Consider the following 18175-nt stretch of genomic DNA (forward strand, 5'->3'; position numbering starts at 1 on the left):
ACAGATTTATCCATTCCTCAAATAACATGTAAACAGTTGAGTATCTAGGTATTTATTCTGGGTTATAATTGTTAATGCCAGTGCGATAACGCCGTCATTTTTAAGGAAAACATAAACAGACCTAAAGTCCTCCTGATTTTGAAGAACTTCCTCTGAAAAATGTTTACAGATGAATTACTAGACGGAGTAAACTTCACATCAACTTGGAAAAAAGAGAGGTAAAATCGTCGAACATATATCATCATCTACATCTACATCTACATGATACTTCCAACAATCATTAACGATTATGACTGGAAGGCGCTTGTCTGGGCAGTGTTAAAAATGAGAAAACTCTTTAGGTGCAAAGAATAAAAATTACTACAGGTGCTAAGTTAAAAAACATAGTGAAGGAAGTTACTGCAGATGTACAGTGGCCAGCCGCTCAGCAAATATGTTGAGGCTGGGGCTGGACTGTACATATTGGGGAAGGCCATTCCATAGTCTGATTGTACGGGGAAAGAAGGAATTCATGTGGTATTGAGTACGGGACTGTGGAATTAGGTAGTTCAGGTTTCTGGTCGGAGTTAGATGGTTATGGTCGACGCATACATGATTTGTTCGGATTTTGTAAAAATAGATGAGAGAAGATTGTATGCGCCGTTGTTCTAAAGTTTGCCAGTTTAGGGTGTTAATCATCTGGGTTACACTGCTTGTATAGTTATAGTCGTTAAAGATAAACCGTGCAGCTGATCTTTGCACTTTTTCGACTTTGTATGAGAGGGACTTTTGCCAGGGGTGCCAGATGGATGAGCAATACTCGAGTTGTGGACGGACATAGGTGTTATAGGCTTTCTCTTTGACCTTTTTGTTTGTTGTCTGAACATTTCTTTTGATGAATTTAAGAGAGTTGTTTGCTTTAGAGGAAATAGTATTAATATGTTCAGACCAGTTTAAGTCTTTAGTTAGTGTAACACCTAAGTATTTAGCGGTATCGGTAGATTTCAGTTCCTTGTCATGCAGGGTGTAAGGAAACATGACAGGGTTTCGTTTGCGAGTAATTCTCAGCACCTCACACTTGTCTGGATTGAATTCCATTGACCAGTCCTGTTCCCACTTTTCAAGGGCGTACAATTCTTTAGTCTAAATAATGAGACCTCGGGCAGACCGATTTTACATTTTGATATTTTACGCTGTCTACCTAGAGGTCTCAACCAGAAACAATCAAAACTGTGGTGGAAACTGTGGTCAATTGTAATTACGATTTATCAGTTGTCACGATTTTAGACCTAACTGCTTACCTGTTGTTTTAAATCATAAATAGTAAATAAAAGACATAAGAACAGGACATATTTATCAAGAATTTCTGTTGTAAAAAATTTAAACCTCTAACGTTTCAATCGTATTCATGTAATGGCGGTCAGAGGTGTGACCAATGAAAACGCTTCGTGTAGTAATGTGTTTACCGGTGATCGGCCATTTTCCAATATGTAGTACACTCGTGTTAAACCTTGGCATTTTTTTAACTGCCATAGTTTGAATTTTTCTCAAGAAATCTCGGTAATATATACATCACTGAAAAGGAAAAATTACAGGCTTTCTATGTATGTATTTCTTTTTTTTATCCGTTGCATTATTATAACATAATTCCCACCCAACGGATTCCATTGGGTGTTACTTACACAAAGAAGAGGACAGTGCTATCACATTCTTTACCTTTTCTGGTTTGTACTCAGAGGCGGATATCGACAAGTCAAAATAATATAACGATATTCAACTCTCGAGTACAATTATTTGGACTAATATCATCATCTTTATGATAACTGTTTTATATCTGTGTATTGCATATGAAAATTCATTAAGTGTTTTCATGGAAATGTTGATTGTACTTTGCATTGAATTTAAAAGATTGTAGTGATTCGAGGCTTTTACTCATTCTGCCCTAAAGCGTTATCTCCACTTCTACTCTACTGATATTTATCTTTCAGCCACCTAGGAGGCTGATAAGCTAATCTACCCTGAATACCGAGAGATGTTTTGAGAGATAACATTGATTTTATAGGTTTTGCTTGGGATAGCGTTGTTAATTAGTGACATATGACATCAAATATGTGCTAATAGGTATGGAATTTGCACTCTTTGTAAGTAAATTGAAGTAGCTACGCAACAAAGTTAATTTCATGCAGCATTGTAGTACAGTCATTTCAACAGACTGTTGAATTAAAGACACAAAACAAATGACCGTATTCTCTCATCAGATTTTGTTTTGGCTAAACAACATTTATAAAATGCTAAATTTTATCATGCACATATTTAAACAACAAATATGAACAATTCTTAAAAATAATTTTAAATACATAATATTGTCATTTTCTAACACTGATTTTACTCATTTATACGCACCCAGGCAATCGAAACGCATCCAAATAAAGTTATTTCTCATAAAAAATAGCGTATGTGTTTAGTATGAAGATGTAATAAAATGAATATTTTAGCTATTTTAGACGGAAATTATTGTGCTGAAAATGAGATTATTTTGGGCTAATTTTAAGAAAACATGTACATGTACTTTATGAAAATTTGAATTTTGAAACAATTTTGTGGAGTTTCTAAAGTATCACAAACAAGCTGTCTCAATAATTGAGTTATTATTAACACTTCATTCTATAGATCAAGAGGCAGTCTCGAAGTTTAACAACAAAGTAAATAGATGAATAATAGATAGATACCAATGAAGATATTTTTTTGTTGTTTTTTTTTATATACACACATGAGCATTGTTATATTGCATAGGTAAAAATTAAAGATCTGGTGTGCATGAGTTGAAGATAGTTTAATCTTACATGTAAAAGAAATATCTTAGTTCTTTTCTTTTCAATGATATAATCCACAATTCTTCAGTTTTGTTCACGCAGTGTTGTGTGCGTTGTCACGACGTAAAGTTGTGACAATGTTCACGCGGTATGAAAGTGTAAAATAATTCGATGAAATTTTTGTTTTGCATTTCGGTATGATACTTACACGTTATTTTTGTGCAGTAATTATGTACGTCTGTCTTTACTGACATGTATTTTTATAACAATACCCGATCATTTATAATCAAAATTTTTTCCGCACTCAAATGTTTAGAACCGTACTTATAAAGAATATACACAACACCTTTTCTAGCTTCATAGCTGGGTTTTTATACTTATCTCTGCTAGAATTTGACAGATTTAAATGAAATTCTGACACAATGTTTAATGATAATTTTATTGTAATAAAACGTAAGAATGACAATAATGAGAATAAACTCATTTAGCCGTAAAATTGTTTGATCCCGCAGATGGCATTATTTGCCGCATAGCAACAAGCGAAAAAGTATATGTTTTTGGGTTGCATTATTTCAACTGTCATTTCTCAATGAATATTTGTTGGTATCTATTTATTTATTCATTCATTTTTTTTATGTTTCGATCATATAAAGAATCATCCGTAATTTCCAGGCTTCGAGAAATCACAAATTTTAACTCGAACGACGCTCGCTTTTACAACTTTCTTCAACGAAAGCATTTATTTTTTCACAACATCCGATTTTATTTATGTTTTAAAAATGTTACGCAACAAAAAAATGATTGGTCCAACTTGTTAGAAAGAATTAAAAGATTTTATTTAAGACCAGTTGAAATGTGACGACTGAATGCGTCATGCGGAATTCAGAGCTATTACTGTAAAGACACATGTACGTGGCGTGCGGTTTCCAGATGTAGATAACAACACCGCCTAGAAGCGGCACGCAGTATTCATATAACAACTGGTCGACACATTAATGCGTCGTGCGGGCAGAATGAGTTAAACCGGGAGCTCAGTTAGCTCAGTTGCTAGAGCACCTGACTTGCAAGCAGGGGTCGTAGGTTCAAGTCCTACACTGGGTAGATGATACAACATTGGCGATGAGGTAAATTGGAAAGTGCGGGCTACAGTGGCCAGTTTATGTAGAGCATGCAGTTTGCAGGGGCTATACTCTGTTGGAAGCTGAACAGTTGAACAGTTGATGCCTCGCTCTGTGGTTCCACTGTAAAGGAAGGCTATGTAGCCAGTTATATAGTATTTGTAGAGGCTATACTCTGTTGGAAGCTGAACAGTTGATGCCTCGCTCTGTGGTTCCACAATAAGGTTTTAAAAGCCTTCAAAATTAAAGTGAGGAGGAGTGATTCGAGGCTTCTGGTAAACCAGGGAGTCTGGTTAGCTCAGTTGGTAGAGCACCTGATTGCAAGCAGGGGGTCGTAGGTTAGAGTCCTACTCTGGGTAGATGATTTTCTCACCAAAATACAAGACTGAGACTTCTGGCACTACAGACAATTGGAGTCACAGGTAGTCTGCGGCTGGACATAAAGTCACTGTGTTGTCTACCTGCTGTGAGTTGACATTATTTCTCCTATTTGAAATTCTGTACATTTGGTAACCCACACCTTTTGTTTTAAATGCTTCTTTAATATATTCACAATTTGCCAACAATATTTTAAAAAGGCAGTGGCTACGATTACGGTACCATAATCCTAGCCTCCGATTCTAGGATTACAGAAGTTCCCTATTCCTAGACAACCCTATGAGGATAGGCTATGATTACAGAAGTATTTAAGAGGCATCAAATATATGCCACTGATGATGAAATCCACAAGGATAGGTAAAAAGAGCTATATTCATGGCATACCTGTGCGTTTACACTGCCAGACCAGACTCAGTCCACTTCTGTTGGTTGAAAACATAGAGACTGAGAGCTACCTTGTCATCTTTTTAGTATCATTGGCAAATTATGGTTATTTTAAGAATAATTTTAATCAAAAGTTTTGGGTTATTTGATGACAAGTCCATATATGAAAAGAATTTGAAATAGGAGAAATAATGTCAAATCATGGTGGCTATATGTCCAGCCGCAGGGTACCTGTGTTTGGGGTTAGTTTTAATGGCTAGGATCCGCTTTACCAGTATGCACTTCCAGCTAGAATTTTAAAAGGCAGGGTGTGCTTGTTACACTTTATTTCTTAAATAAATTGTATCAATAATCTATTCAATACTAAACAAAAAAGAAAAATCAGGTTTGAGGGGCAATAGCCCCCATAAGAATAAACACATTGAATGTGCGTACTGGTAAAGTGCAGGTGTCCCGTCCAAATGATAGAATGTTAATGGGATAACATGATAACATTTGACCATAGCTGACCTATCACAACTAAGGGATGGCAAGTGTAAGATATCCGATCATAAAATTAGCCATCCCGTTAAGCTGAATGAGTAAGGCTACTTGTTTCATTCCCGCAAACCAGAACCAATATCTTAAAAATTAGCCTTTTGAAATGAACTTAGCAAATGTATTGATCATAACACAAGTATTTTTGTGTTAATTGATATTTATTATATTTATAATATCAACACATTTTGAAAATTTCAATGAATCAATACAATGAAGACAGCTTACTTTAAAATGACAATATCCTCATCCAAAGAGTATGTACATGTAAGGTGTTTTGCAGCTGATTTACAAAGCTGAGACACAAATCATATCATCAATACTTATAACAGATTAATTATAGTACATCTGCATCCTAAGTCAAGTTCCGCCCTGGTGTGACATTTTTTTTTTTTTGCCATTGCCGCAGGTTCGCTTCTTGTTGGGGGAAATTAATTCATAGCAAAACCGTGTTTTAACACTACAGTATAACCTCTGCAAAGCAACATCTGATGGGGACACATATTTTGGTTGCTTTAGAGAGGTGTTATTGTTCACACAGGGATTTTTTTAAAGGTTTTTGGGATAGAACCGATTCAGGTAAAATGTGGTGTAAATTAAAGATTTTGGGAAAAATAGAAACTGATGCAGTGTTAGTAATAGAAGTTGTACATTTTGTAGATCTGGTGCTAATAGTGAAAATATCTGGCGTTAGCCTTTCTCGTTAAAATGATCACACTGTCCTGAAATGTCCTATCATTTGGACTAATTTGATGTATAAGACTAGAACTAAAATTCCCAACATGAAGACTGACCAGAAGCAGAGGGAATTAGATACCTCCGATTTTTTCGGGCAAATCAGCAATAAATTGCTATTCTCTTCAATTAATATGTCAATTTTAACACACATTGTTTCAGTAATACAAAAAGATCTGTATTCGCATTCACATCATCCATATCCTAATATTTAAATCATGAACCATTTGTCTTGTTTACCAGATGTTTACAAATTGTATTGAACATAAACGACTCAATTTTATCATCGGCGTCGTCCCAAGGTGAATTTTAGTATGCTTGTATATTTGATTTGTATTTATAACTTTTTAACATGCCTCTCGAGTTTGATATGTGTTTTTATTATGTATCTGTAGATATCTAGATGATCAGCAGACCCAGACAGTAGAACTACAAGTGTGTGACCAGTCTGCACAGTCATATAAATACAGGGATGAAGGGGTATATACGTTGCTCTATATTCATACACTTAGACATTGAAATTATGCCAGATTTTCTATTTCATATTGATGTAGAATTGTTCTTTAAGTGCATCTGTAGTTTGGCCAAGCTTGTGAAGAGTTAGGTCAAAGAAACAATTTGGAACAATATAATTATTTGCTAAAGTCGAGAACATGGAAAAATTATTATTTTAACATTTAGCCTGCTAAATTTCTAAAATGGACTGGTCCATCATTCAATTTGGGCAATACGAGAGCTCAAGATAAGCTTTTGGTGCAGTTGGGTATTTACCCATCACTTTGTTTTAATTGAGTATTGGAAATCTGAATTGAGTAAAAATAATATTATTTACCAGTCTTTTCAGAAGTAATTGGGTATTTGCTAAAACCAATTGGGTTAACGTTTAATGTTTTCTGGGAGACTTTTGTACCATCGTGTGTTTTGCACTTTTAATACAGTCAGGCTCGGAGATCAATTCATCCACAAATTTACAATATGGTATCCTGAACGATGTGTTCACCGCAATATGTGCTCTCCCTTTAAGAAGTCGGCCAGTATCAGTGACACTATTATTTTATCACAAACAGATAACTGTCTTTGTTGAACAAAAAGTATCCTTCTATTTTGTTTGTTTGTGCTGCAACAATGTTTTTTCTGCGACCTCTTTAAATACTAGAAATGGCTATTTTATCGGCCTAATTATTACAAAGCATCCAAATAACACCGCTCAGACTGAATGGCCCTGTGATTTTTCTGATAAATAGCAACCTGTTCTGCCTTAACGTATAACCAGTCTGTTGTCAAACATTAAAATCTTGTACCTGTTCTATAAAACAGAAAATGCGATGGGCTATTTTTAATGGACCGGGTATTAGGAATTTGAATTGCGTTTCAGTATGCACACTACATACTAATTCAGTTGGGTTTTCTGCAACTTTAATTGCGTAAATACGTAAATATGCAGCTTATCTGGAGCTCTGCAATACCATTTATTATTAGAAGGGGTGTTCACTGAAAATTTACTAACAGCCTGGTCGCAAAGGCAGAACAGTTGCTGGCAGCAAGCTAAAGGTTAAAGTATTGAACACAGAGATATGACAGTAAGATTATATACATGTAAATAAAACCTAGGATATAGATTAGCAACAATTACTACAATAAAATGAGAATAAATGTGTAGTAAAAATATATACCATAGTTTCACATTTCTTGTAGGTCCAGACAGATGAAGAACCAAAGAGGAAGCTGAGATTGGCAGAAGATAGTTCTGGCAGACTGTTAGAATTCTTACGTAGAACAGAACCTTATGTATCAAAACAGCTGATAAATAATCTCAGAAGTAGAGCTTTTGATGGTAGGTTGTTCAGTATATAGAGGATATTACATGAGTGTCTTTTTAGCTCATCTGATTTTTTGAAAAAAATGATGAGTTATTGTCATCACTTGAGCGGTTGTCGGCGTCTGCGTCAGCGTTTCCTGGTTAAGTTTTATGTTTAGGTCAGCTTTTCTCCTAAACTATCAAAGCTATTGCTTTGAAACTTGGAATACTTGTTCACCATCATAAGCTGACCCTGTATAGCCAGAAACATAACTCCATCTTGCTTTTTGCAAGATTTATGGCCCCTTTTGTACTTAGAAAATATCAGATTTCTTGGTTAAGTTTTATGTTTAGTTCAACTTTTCTCCTAAACTATCAAAGCTATTGCTTTGAAACTTGGAATACTTGTTCACCATCATAAGCAGACCCTGTACATCAAGAAACATAACTCCATCTTGCTTTTTGCAAGAACTATTGCCCCTTTTGGACTTAGAAAATCAGTTTTCTTGGTTAAGTTTTATGTTTAGGTCAGCTTTTATCCTAAACTATCAAAGCTATTGCTTTAAAACTTGCAACACTTGTTCACCATCATAAGTTTACCCTGTACAGCAAGAAACATAACTCCATCCTGCTTTTTGCAAGATTTATGGCCCCTTTTGGACTTAGAAAATATCAGATTTCTTGGTTAAGTTTTATGTTTAGGTCAACTTTTTCTCTTAAACTATCAAAGCTATTGCTTTGAAACTTGCAACACTTGTTGACCATCATAAGCTGACCCTGTACAGCAAGCAACATAACTCCATCCTGCTTTTTGCAATAATTATTGCCCCTTTTGGACTTAGAAAATCATTTTCTTGGTTGAGTATTATGTTTAAGTGAACTTTTCTCATAAACTGTCAAAGCTATTGCTTTAAAACTTGCAACAGTTTTTCACCATCATAAGTGGACACTGAACATCAAGAAACATAACTCTATCCTGCTTTTTGCAAGAATGATGGCCCTTTTTAGACTTATAAAATCATGGGTAGGACATATTTCTATTACACAAAAAAAATCAGATGAGCGTCAGCACCCACAAGGCGGTGCTCTTGTCATATTGAATTTATAATCAAGTTGAATAAAATAACAAAATGTGAGGCTCTGCTGAGCACTTAATCAATTTTATTCAATGAGTTTAATGAATTCAATGTGGAAAGACACAAATGTAATATTCTTCTTATCACATGTTAGCTTTTCTTGTTGAAACATCAAAATTCTTCTTTCTTTACCTATTCTAGACCAAGTAAATTATACCAACGTCTCCTATAAATAAACAACGTCATCGTCAAAGCTTTATTACACTCTCGTGATGTCAAACATGTAATAATATATTGTTCTTCTTTTTATGCATGGTATGTGCAGGTGAGCTGTTGTTGATATCACTGTGTCTGCCAGCCCCAGAGATAACAGTTTTATCTCATTCTTCATGAACCTTTAGAATGTTTGCCTCAACAAAATCTCAGAAGTTTGAAATTGTGTCATCTGGAGGTGTTTTTAATGTTACATTGTTTTAACTCAACTATCTGAAGAATAGTCTAGCTATACTACTCACCCTGATGTCGGTGTCCGAGTCACATTTTGATTAAGGTTTTGCATGCAAGTATGCATAGCTATCATTTAAAGGCATATAACTTTGAAACTTATTTTTTCTTTTTCTAGGTCAAATACTAACCTCACTGGGTCAAGTCCCATAACTATGACCCTTTTGGAATTAAAATATCCTGGATAAAGTTTTGCATGCAAGTTATTTTCTCTAAAATTAATGCAGGCAGATATTGATTTGAAACTTCACATGTGTCTTCAGGGTTATAAATCTAGGTGATAGCATCCAGTCGCATAACTCTGACATGCATTTTGGCCAAATTGTGCCACTTTTTGGACTTAAAAAAATCCTGGATAAAGTTTTGCATGCAAGTTACTATCTCAAAAACTAATGCAAATATTGAATTGAAACTTCACACATTTCTTTGGGCTTATAAAACTAGGTAATAGTATCAAGTCCCAAAACTCTGACATGTATTTTGCAAAATTACATACCCTTTTGAACTTAAAAAACTTCTGGTTATTTTTTTGCATGCAAGTTACTATCTCCAAAACTAATGCAGATACTTGATTGAAACTATATTTTAACATTTAGGGTAATATTTCTGTTTCTGGGACAACAGTTTGAAGAGTCAAGCATTGGCTGTTTTACAGACACCTCTTTCATTCACATTCTAATCAACATTGTGTGGGGACTCAAAGTGGATGAAAAAATAAGTCTGTTTTAAACCACATTTAAACTATAGTATGAACAGGGTATTAGTAACAAATCAATATAAATCTTAGTGATGAGTTGATACAAAGATGAAACAGGGATTTTTATGGAATCTGAAAAATGCTTAGCTTTTTTGCAGAGAGAGGGATATTAAACAATGACATCAAAACAGAATTTTTTTTCAATTATTAGGCCTCTCTTCAAAGAAGTGGTAGTATATTTTTTTGCTCATTGTTGGTTGGTAGACCATTTGATTTTCGACCAGTAAGTAAAGAATGCTTGATCCTACATTGGTCAGTCTTCATAGGATGATTGCATGTGATCAGTAGATGATTCATTGTTTTAGGGGTCAGTAGACTAAAAGTCAAGGTCACAGTGACTTTAATACTGAAATGGTTTCTGCTGAATCACTAAAGAATGCTGTTTGATTATTATCAGAGGTACCACTTTGTCTAATGGTATGATTCATTGTAGTATATAATATTGCAGACTTTGATGTTGGTTGGGATGAAGACAAATCAGGAGTGAGCTGTATCCATACCTTGACAAACCCTGGCCTTAATGGCAAGTTCCAGGTGACAGATCTCTCCTGGAACTCTACTGGTTCTGTTGTGGCAGCTTCGTATCCTTTCTGCTTTAATTGTATGGTGAATCATAAAATCCTTTCAATTTTTTGAAAGAGGTTTGTCAAGTTGACATAACTACTTCTTTATAGATTTTACTGTGAAATATGCAATTAGGGTTTTACAATAATTTATTTTAAAGAAAATTGAATAACAGATTATTATTATTATTATACCAGATTTATAAAGCGCTCTTTTCATGATCAATTTCACATTCAAAAGCGCTATACATAGTTCAAATGCAGTCACACAGGGTGCATAATGCATCCTCTACTAGTACAGACACAGAGCGATCTGACCAGAGGGACAGAGTGAGACAAAGCCCCCACGACAGAGAGATCAGAAATCAGATACAGGCATGTCCGGCTAACTTAGCCTAGCTCGTTGCGAATAGACAGCCTGGTTCTTTAACGTGCCCGGTGTATAGCACTGATACATGCAAGGATTGCCTGGGTTCCTGACCAGTACAGCTCTAGTTGGTTGGGAAACACTGAAAAGTGTTTCTGAAAATTCCTGAGTAGCTGCGGGGTGTCGAACCCCCGACCTCAGGATTGGAAGGCCAGTGTGCCAGATTTTTACAAAATTATTGCACCTTGACGGATAAATAGATTTGGACAAGTGGAGCACGAGGACTGGTGTACTCATCACACAGCTATGTGCACATGGAACTTGGATCGTAGTAGCATCAAGGAGGATAAACCAGACACCACTATAGAGTTAGATAGCTGTCTCATGTGCCTAGCTTTCCATCCCAAAAATCCTGCCATTATTGCAGGGGGAAACTTCAATGGTGAGTCATAGTGACAAACACTACATTTTACAAGTTTTTTTTAAGCTTTAAAATTAACACAATTATTGTTAAAATGTTTTACAGGGTTAAGGTTAACATGATTATTGTTTGTTTTTGAATAAGGAAGAATTTTGCATTCCAGAAAAAAATAACACAGTACATATTTTAATTATACCCTTTTGACCATTTGTAACTACTGCCTTAGTACTAGGGATGGCAACGGTTAACCGGTTAACCAAGTACCCGCTCGGTGTTCCAAGTATCGATTACGAAATTTAGTAATCGAATACTCAAAAAAAAAGGAAAAAAAAGACTAGAAACACGTCAATGTTAACGTAGCTGTTTAAACGACACCAAAATGTCTACCTATCATCTTTTTGATCAGTTACCCAGATTATACAAACACGAAGGTGTGAATTGATGCACAATGGTCAGTTATGACCCCTGACAGGTAACGCGTGTTTGCAAAATCGTGATCTCTGTAAATTGTAATTATGCCGTTTATTGCAGTATCGCTTATATCATAAATAATTAGAAAATCACACCACATCTGTGTGCAAACGTTAAAATTAGCGATACATCATAAAGAACATATCCTTTATAATTTAAAAGTAAACCAGTCCAATTTTATGCTGAGTTTGCAGTTTGCTCGCAGTTTGAAATATAGCATAGCTAACAAGAAACTTAGACACACTTTTGTGTTTTGATATTCCTTACGTTATTATGTGGACATAAAAAGTTACTTGAAATATACAACTGTGTTGGTTTTACGTTCTCGAGTTTTCCATTTAGCACAAAGTAATTATTTACAACTGTACCCAGTTCAAAAAATGGTTTTAGAACATTATATCACTGCTTACGGGAGCCATGGTGAAACAACTAGTAATTTTGAATTAGCTTCCTTTAATAATGAACAAAGGCTAAATACCGCTGATTCACACCTGTTCCGGTTATGGACACCACTTTTAACAAGTAACCGAGTACTCGATCGAAAAATTTGGTGAATACTCAAGTACCAAAATTGGTACTCGTTGCCAATGGCCCGTCCCTACTTAGTACACATGAAATAGTGGAGGTCTTCCATTTATGACTATGAACATCATTTAAGACTTCTTGGAGAAGTGGTTGAGGGTGCAGACTGCAAATTATGAGCTGGTGTTTGTTCCCATAGTGGCATCTTGCTTCCTTCACCATTGTTCTGTAGTGACATCCTGATCTACTTGAAATTTTGTCAAAATATTTGTTTTTAGAAAATGTATGTGAAGTTCGAAACTCAGACAGCTAGTCTGAAGTCAGCTAAAGTCAAAACTATGTCACAAGGTTAAATCATTGTAAAACTTAGGTAATGTTCTATCTAATTTACATATAAAAGCAAGATTAGACTGTTTTGTTTAATGTCCATTCAGTAGCACAAGTGCAGCATTTAGTCAATGAACCAGAAGGTTTGAGAATTTTTTTTAATTTAATATCAATGAAAAGTAAACAAAATAAAATGTCATACACTTTATTTGTCTTGCTTGTGTTTCAGGGGAGGTATTACTGTGGGATTTAAGCAGAGAGGATGACATGCTGATAGCCACCTCCGGTCTTGGAGAGGATGCCCACCAGGAACCTGTGTCAAAAGTCTGCTGGATCACAGATACCAAAGGAAAGAAAATTTATGTATGTTTTAACATGTTACAATGAAGCTTAAATATAAAAAAGATTCTCATACAGCTTAGCTTTAAAAAAAGTCAAGAATCATCCATTTTTAGCTCACCTGAGCCAAAGGCTCAGGATGAGCTATTGCGATTGCTCACCATCCCCCGTCCGTCAGTACGAGCTCACATTTGCATACTTAGGTGGCTATAGGAACAATAGGTAACTGTACTTTTTCTTTGATGCCATTCATTCCGTAAGGCTTTTATGTGGCTATTTTTCTCTTACGTGGCTAAGAGAACAATAGAGAGCACATAAGTATCCATATGTAGGAACTTTCGTCCGTCCACACTTTCCTTTAAACTACATCTCCTCCTAAACCATCAGGCCAATTTTGATGAAACTTCACAGGGATGTTTCTTGGCTGGTCTTCTTTAAAAATTGTTCAAAGAATTGAATTCCATATAGAACTCTGGTTGCCATGGCAACCAAAAGGAAAAAGTTTAAAATCTTCTTGTCCAAAACCACAGGTCATAGGGCTTTTATATTTGATATGTAGCATCATCTAGTAGTCCTCTACCAAGATTGTTCAAATTATTTCCATAGGGTCAAATATGGCCCCGCCCTGGGGGTCACATGGTTTACCTAGACTTACATAGGGAAAACTTTGAAAATCTTCTTATCCATACCCACAAGGCATAGAGCCTCAGTATTTGGCATGTGACATCATCTAATGGTCCTCTATAAAGATTGTTCAAATTATGCCCCTGGGGTGAAAAGAGGTCCCGTCCCGGGGGTCCTAAGTTTTACAAAGACTTATATAGGAAAATAATTTAAAAATTCTTCTTGTCTGAAACCAAAAGACATAGGCCTTTGATATTTGGTATGTAGCATTGCCTTTTGGTTCCCTACCAGAATTATTCGAATTATGCCCCTGGGTGAAAAGAGGCCCCAGGGTCTCAAGTTTTACATAGACTTAAATAGGAAAAAAAATTAAAAATCTTCTTGTCTGAAACTGCAAGACCTAGGCCTTTGATGCTTGGTATGTAGCATTGCCTTGTGGTTCTCTACCAAGGTTGTTCAAATTATGCCCCTGGGGTAAAAAGAGGCCCCGCCAAGGGGGTCCCAAGTTTTACATAGACTTACATAGGAAAAAAAAAATGTTCTTGTCTGAAACTGCAAGGCCTAGGCTTTTGATTTTTGGTATGTTACATTGCCTAGTTGTTCTTTACAAAGATTGTTGAAATTATGCCTCTTGGGGATAAAAGAGGCCCTGCCCTGGGGGTCCCAAGTTTTACATAGACTTACATAAGAAAAAACATTTAAAAATCTTCTTGACTGAAAGTTCAAGGCCTATGCTTTTGAAATTCAGTATGTTACATTGCCTAGAGGCCCCACCCCGAGGGTAACATAGTTTTTATATGAGTTATATAGGAAAAATTATCTCATCATATTTCCTAGACTGTTTTATTATAATTACGTATGACCCCAAGTAATTAGGGATAATTTTACTGTAACCTTGACCTACTGACCTACTTTCTTGTTTTTTAAGATACAGCTTTGAAATTTGGATGATATGTATAGTTTTGCATGCCAATCTTTAAACAGACTTTCAGTGACCATCAGTGTGACCTACTGACCTACTTTCTTGTTTTCTAAGCTACAGCAAAAGGATTTGGACCACCTGTAATATTTTTTTACAGGTTTCAAAAGTAATCTTGCATAATATTTACCTTGACCCACTCTCCTAATTTTCTTGTTTTTAAAGCTTTAGCTAAGAAATTTGTTCAAGCAAGCAACTCTACTTAGGTGAGCGATATAGGGCCATCATGGCCCTCTTGTTAAAGATAAATACTTGTGATTTAGCTGTGTTGAAAGTAGAATATTTATATTCTGCATGTTTTAGTAAATGGTACTTACGACATTTGTACTGACATATATGGGGCCTCTCTGGTTAAGGTCATTGACTTCAAATCACTTGCCCCTTACTGATATGGGTCTGGGTTTTGAGCTTATATAGCAAAAATAAAGCAAATTGCTTGAGTGAGTCCTGGTATTCGAGCCATTGTTGCTCGAGAAATAGATGTTTCACCATTTGTACACTGAAATCCCAAAAATAAGCTGGTTCTGAAAATAAGCCAGTCTCGAAAATAAGACACCATTGCACTATAGGCAAAAATGGCTCATAAATTAGTCAGACTCAAATATAAGCCTTTCACTTTTTTGTATCAGAAATAGTATCAATGACCTTGTTGGGACACCATATAAGGTAGCAAAAGTTACCAACCTGTACATAGCAGATTTATTTCCACATGTTTATCACGTAGTATTGTGTAAGTTATTCATACTGATTGGGCGATTAAATCATAGTTAAATTTGTTTGTTAGGCCAGACATAACTTTTTAGCTCCACTATTCGGAGAATAGGGGGGCTATTCTACTCGCCCCGGCATGAACTTTCTTGGTTAAAGTTTTTCGGCAACCTTTGTTTTTCTGTCATATCTTTGTTACTATTGCTTATATCTTACTGTAACTTAACATAAACATTGTCCAGCATACAAACAAAGTATATGCAGGTGCTGGGCACATTATACCTAAGGTCAAGGTCACCAAGGTGTTATACTTAGGTTATTTTTAAGGTTAAAGTTTTTCTGAAACCTTTGTTTTTCTGTCATATCTTTGTTGCTATTGCTTATATCTTACTTTAAGTTCACATAAACATTGTCCAGCATACAAACAAAGTATGTGCAGGGGCTGGGCCCATTATACCAAAGGTCAAGGTCACAAAGTTGTTATACTTGGAATTATTTTATACTTAGGTTATTTTTAAGGTTAAAGTTTTTCGGCAACCTTTGTTTTTCTGTAATATCTTTGTTACTATTGCTTATATCTTACTATAACTTCACATAAACATTTTCTAGCATACAAACAAAGTATGTGCAGGAGCTGGGCCCATTACACCTGAGGTCAAGGTCATCAACATGTTATACTTAGGTTATTTATAAGGTTAAAGTTTTTTCTGAAACCTTTGTTTTTCTGTCATATCTTTGTTACTATTACTTATATCTTACTGTAAGTTCACATAAACATTTTCCAGCATACAAACCAAGTATTTGTTAGGGCTGGGCCCATTATACCCAAGGTCAAGGTCACAAAGTTGTTATACTTGGAATTATTTTCATATTAATTTTTTTGAAAGCTTTGTTTATAGACATACCTTTGGTTCTTTAAAAGATAATGACTTGAAATTAAAAATATTTCTTTAAAATGTGTGTTACAATCCCCATAACTCTAATTGTATTTTTGACAGAATTATGCCCCTTTCATACTTAAATGTTTTGACAGTCTTCGTTTTGTGGACATAACTTTGATACTACATAAGGTTATGACTTGAAACTCAAAATATATTTTTACCATCATCATCTGCATGTGTGGTAACAATCCCAATAACTCTAGTTTGTGTTCTTGACAGAATTATGCCCCTTGGTGTATCTTCCTTTTAAAGTAGAGGTCTCTTATTGAGACATATATTCATTTTACTGTCAAATCGCCGAATTGTGGAGCGCGCTGTCTTACGGACAGCACTTGTTGATAGGTAATTATCTGTCAGCATCAGATTATTTTCATTAAGAAATTGTAACAAAACAGGTGTGTCAGAAGTATGAGTATTTACCGATGTTGATGTTTTTGCATTAAAGCAAAAATATGACAACCCTATCTACATTAGTTTGGTACCTGAAAATATGCTTGTTTTTTAACCGTTACTGGATATATGTACTCAAAAGTTCGCTGGATGCAAAAGTAAGCCGGACTCGATAATATGCCACCAAATCTTTACGAAAATTTAAAATAAGCAGTGGCTTATTTTCGGGATTTCAGGGTTTTTCATGAAAAGGTTGCTATATAAATTTAGTATAATACATTGGATTAGTATAACAATAGTAGAGAATCTATGCTGCAACATCAGTAGTATCACAAAAGCTCTTAATTCAGTATCCGTAGTACAGTATGTTCAGTATATACAATTTATTTCAGCTGGTGAGTGCTAGTGCAGATGGTAAAATTATACAATGGAAAATTGACAGAAAAGCTCAGAAATTGCTTCCTAAGGATGGGTATGTCATCTCCCCTTTAATTGTAGTCAGTCTTACCCAGTTTACAAAACTTGATATTTGACAGATAAGCAAAGTAAAGCTTACATTTAATTCCCTCTGTTTTGCATATAATTTAAATGTTTAGAAATAAAAATTGTTAAATATGAAAGTAATCAAAAATGATTCACTTCTGATGAACTAATCTCTTGGTCGCTTTACTCGCTCACTGGCTGCCTTCTTAGAGGTATATGGTAACATTAAACTTGTTGTTAAATTCTTTACTGTTTTTTCAAAAGCAGTAGGGTGCTTTTTACATACTTAACAGAATCCACAAGTATTTTTATGCCCCCGAAGGGAGGCATGTAGTTTTTGAACCGTCTGTCTGTCGGTCTGTCAGTCTGTCGGTCTGTCCGCATTTTTCGTGTCCGGTCCATATCTTTGTCATCGATGGATGGATTTTCAAATAACTTGGCATGAATGTGTACCACAGTAAGACGACGTGTCGCGCGCAAGACCCAGGTCCGTAGCTCAAAGGTCAAGGTCACACTTAGACATTAAAGGTTATTGCATTGATGGGCGTGTCCGGTCCATATCTTTGTCATGGATGGATGGATTTTCAAATAACTTGGCATGAATGTGTACCACAGTAAGACGACTTGTCGCGCGCAAGACCCAGGTCCGTACCTCAAAGGTCAAGGTCACACTTAGACATTAAGGGATAGTGCATTGATGGGCGTGTCCGGTCCATATCTTTGTCATGGATGGATGGATTTTCAAATAACTTGGCATGAATGTGTACCACAGTAAGACGACGTGTCGTGCACAAGACCCAGGTCTGTATCTCAAAGGTCAAGGTCACACTTAGGCATTAAGGGTTATTGCATTGATGGGCGTGTCCGGTCCATATCTTTGTCATCGATGGATGGATTTTCAAATAACTTGGCATGAATGTGTACCACAGTAAGACGACGTGTCATGCGCAAGACCCAGGTC

General features: G+C 35.6%; 1 protein-coding gene across 1 annotated transcript in view; it reads left to right on the forward strand.

Annotated features, from left to right (window-relative positions):
* LOC123546378 (cytoplasmic dynein 2 intermediate chain 2-like) overlaps positions 1 to 18175 on the forward strand; it is a 25221-nt gene continuing 7046 nt past the window's right edge. Inside the window, exons 1-7 of the mRNA XM_045332595.2 lie at positions 1 to 218; positions 6340 to 6424; positions 7640 to 7778; positions 10528 to 10660; positions 11270 to 11451; positions 12980 to 13113; positions 17124 to 17203. Of these exons, the coding sequence (XP_045188530.2) occupies positions 160 to 218; positions 6340 to 6424; positions 7640 to 7778; positions 10528 to 10660; positions 11270 to 11451; positions 12980 to 13113; positions 17124 to 17203 (812 nt within the window). The 5' untranslated portion in view covers positions 1 to 159. The remainder of the gene's footprint in view (positions 219 to 6339; positions 6425 to 7639; positions 7779 to 10527; positions 10661 to 11269; positions 11452 to 12979; positions 13114 to 17123; positions 17204 to 18175) is intronic.

The sequence above is a fragment of the Mercenaria mercenaria genome, chromosome 9 (genome assembly GCF_021730395.1).
Source record: "Mercenaria mercenaria strain notata chromosome 9, MADL_Memer_1, whole genome shotgun sequence".
Taxonomy (NCBI): Eukaryota; Metazoa; Mollusca; class Bivalvia; order Venerida; family Veneridae; genus Mercenaria; species Mercenaria mercenaria.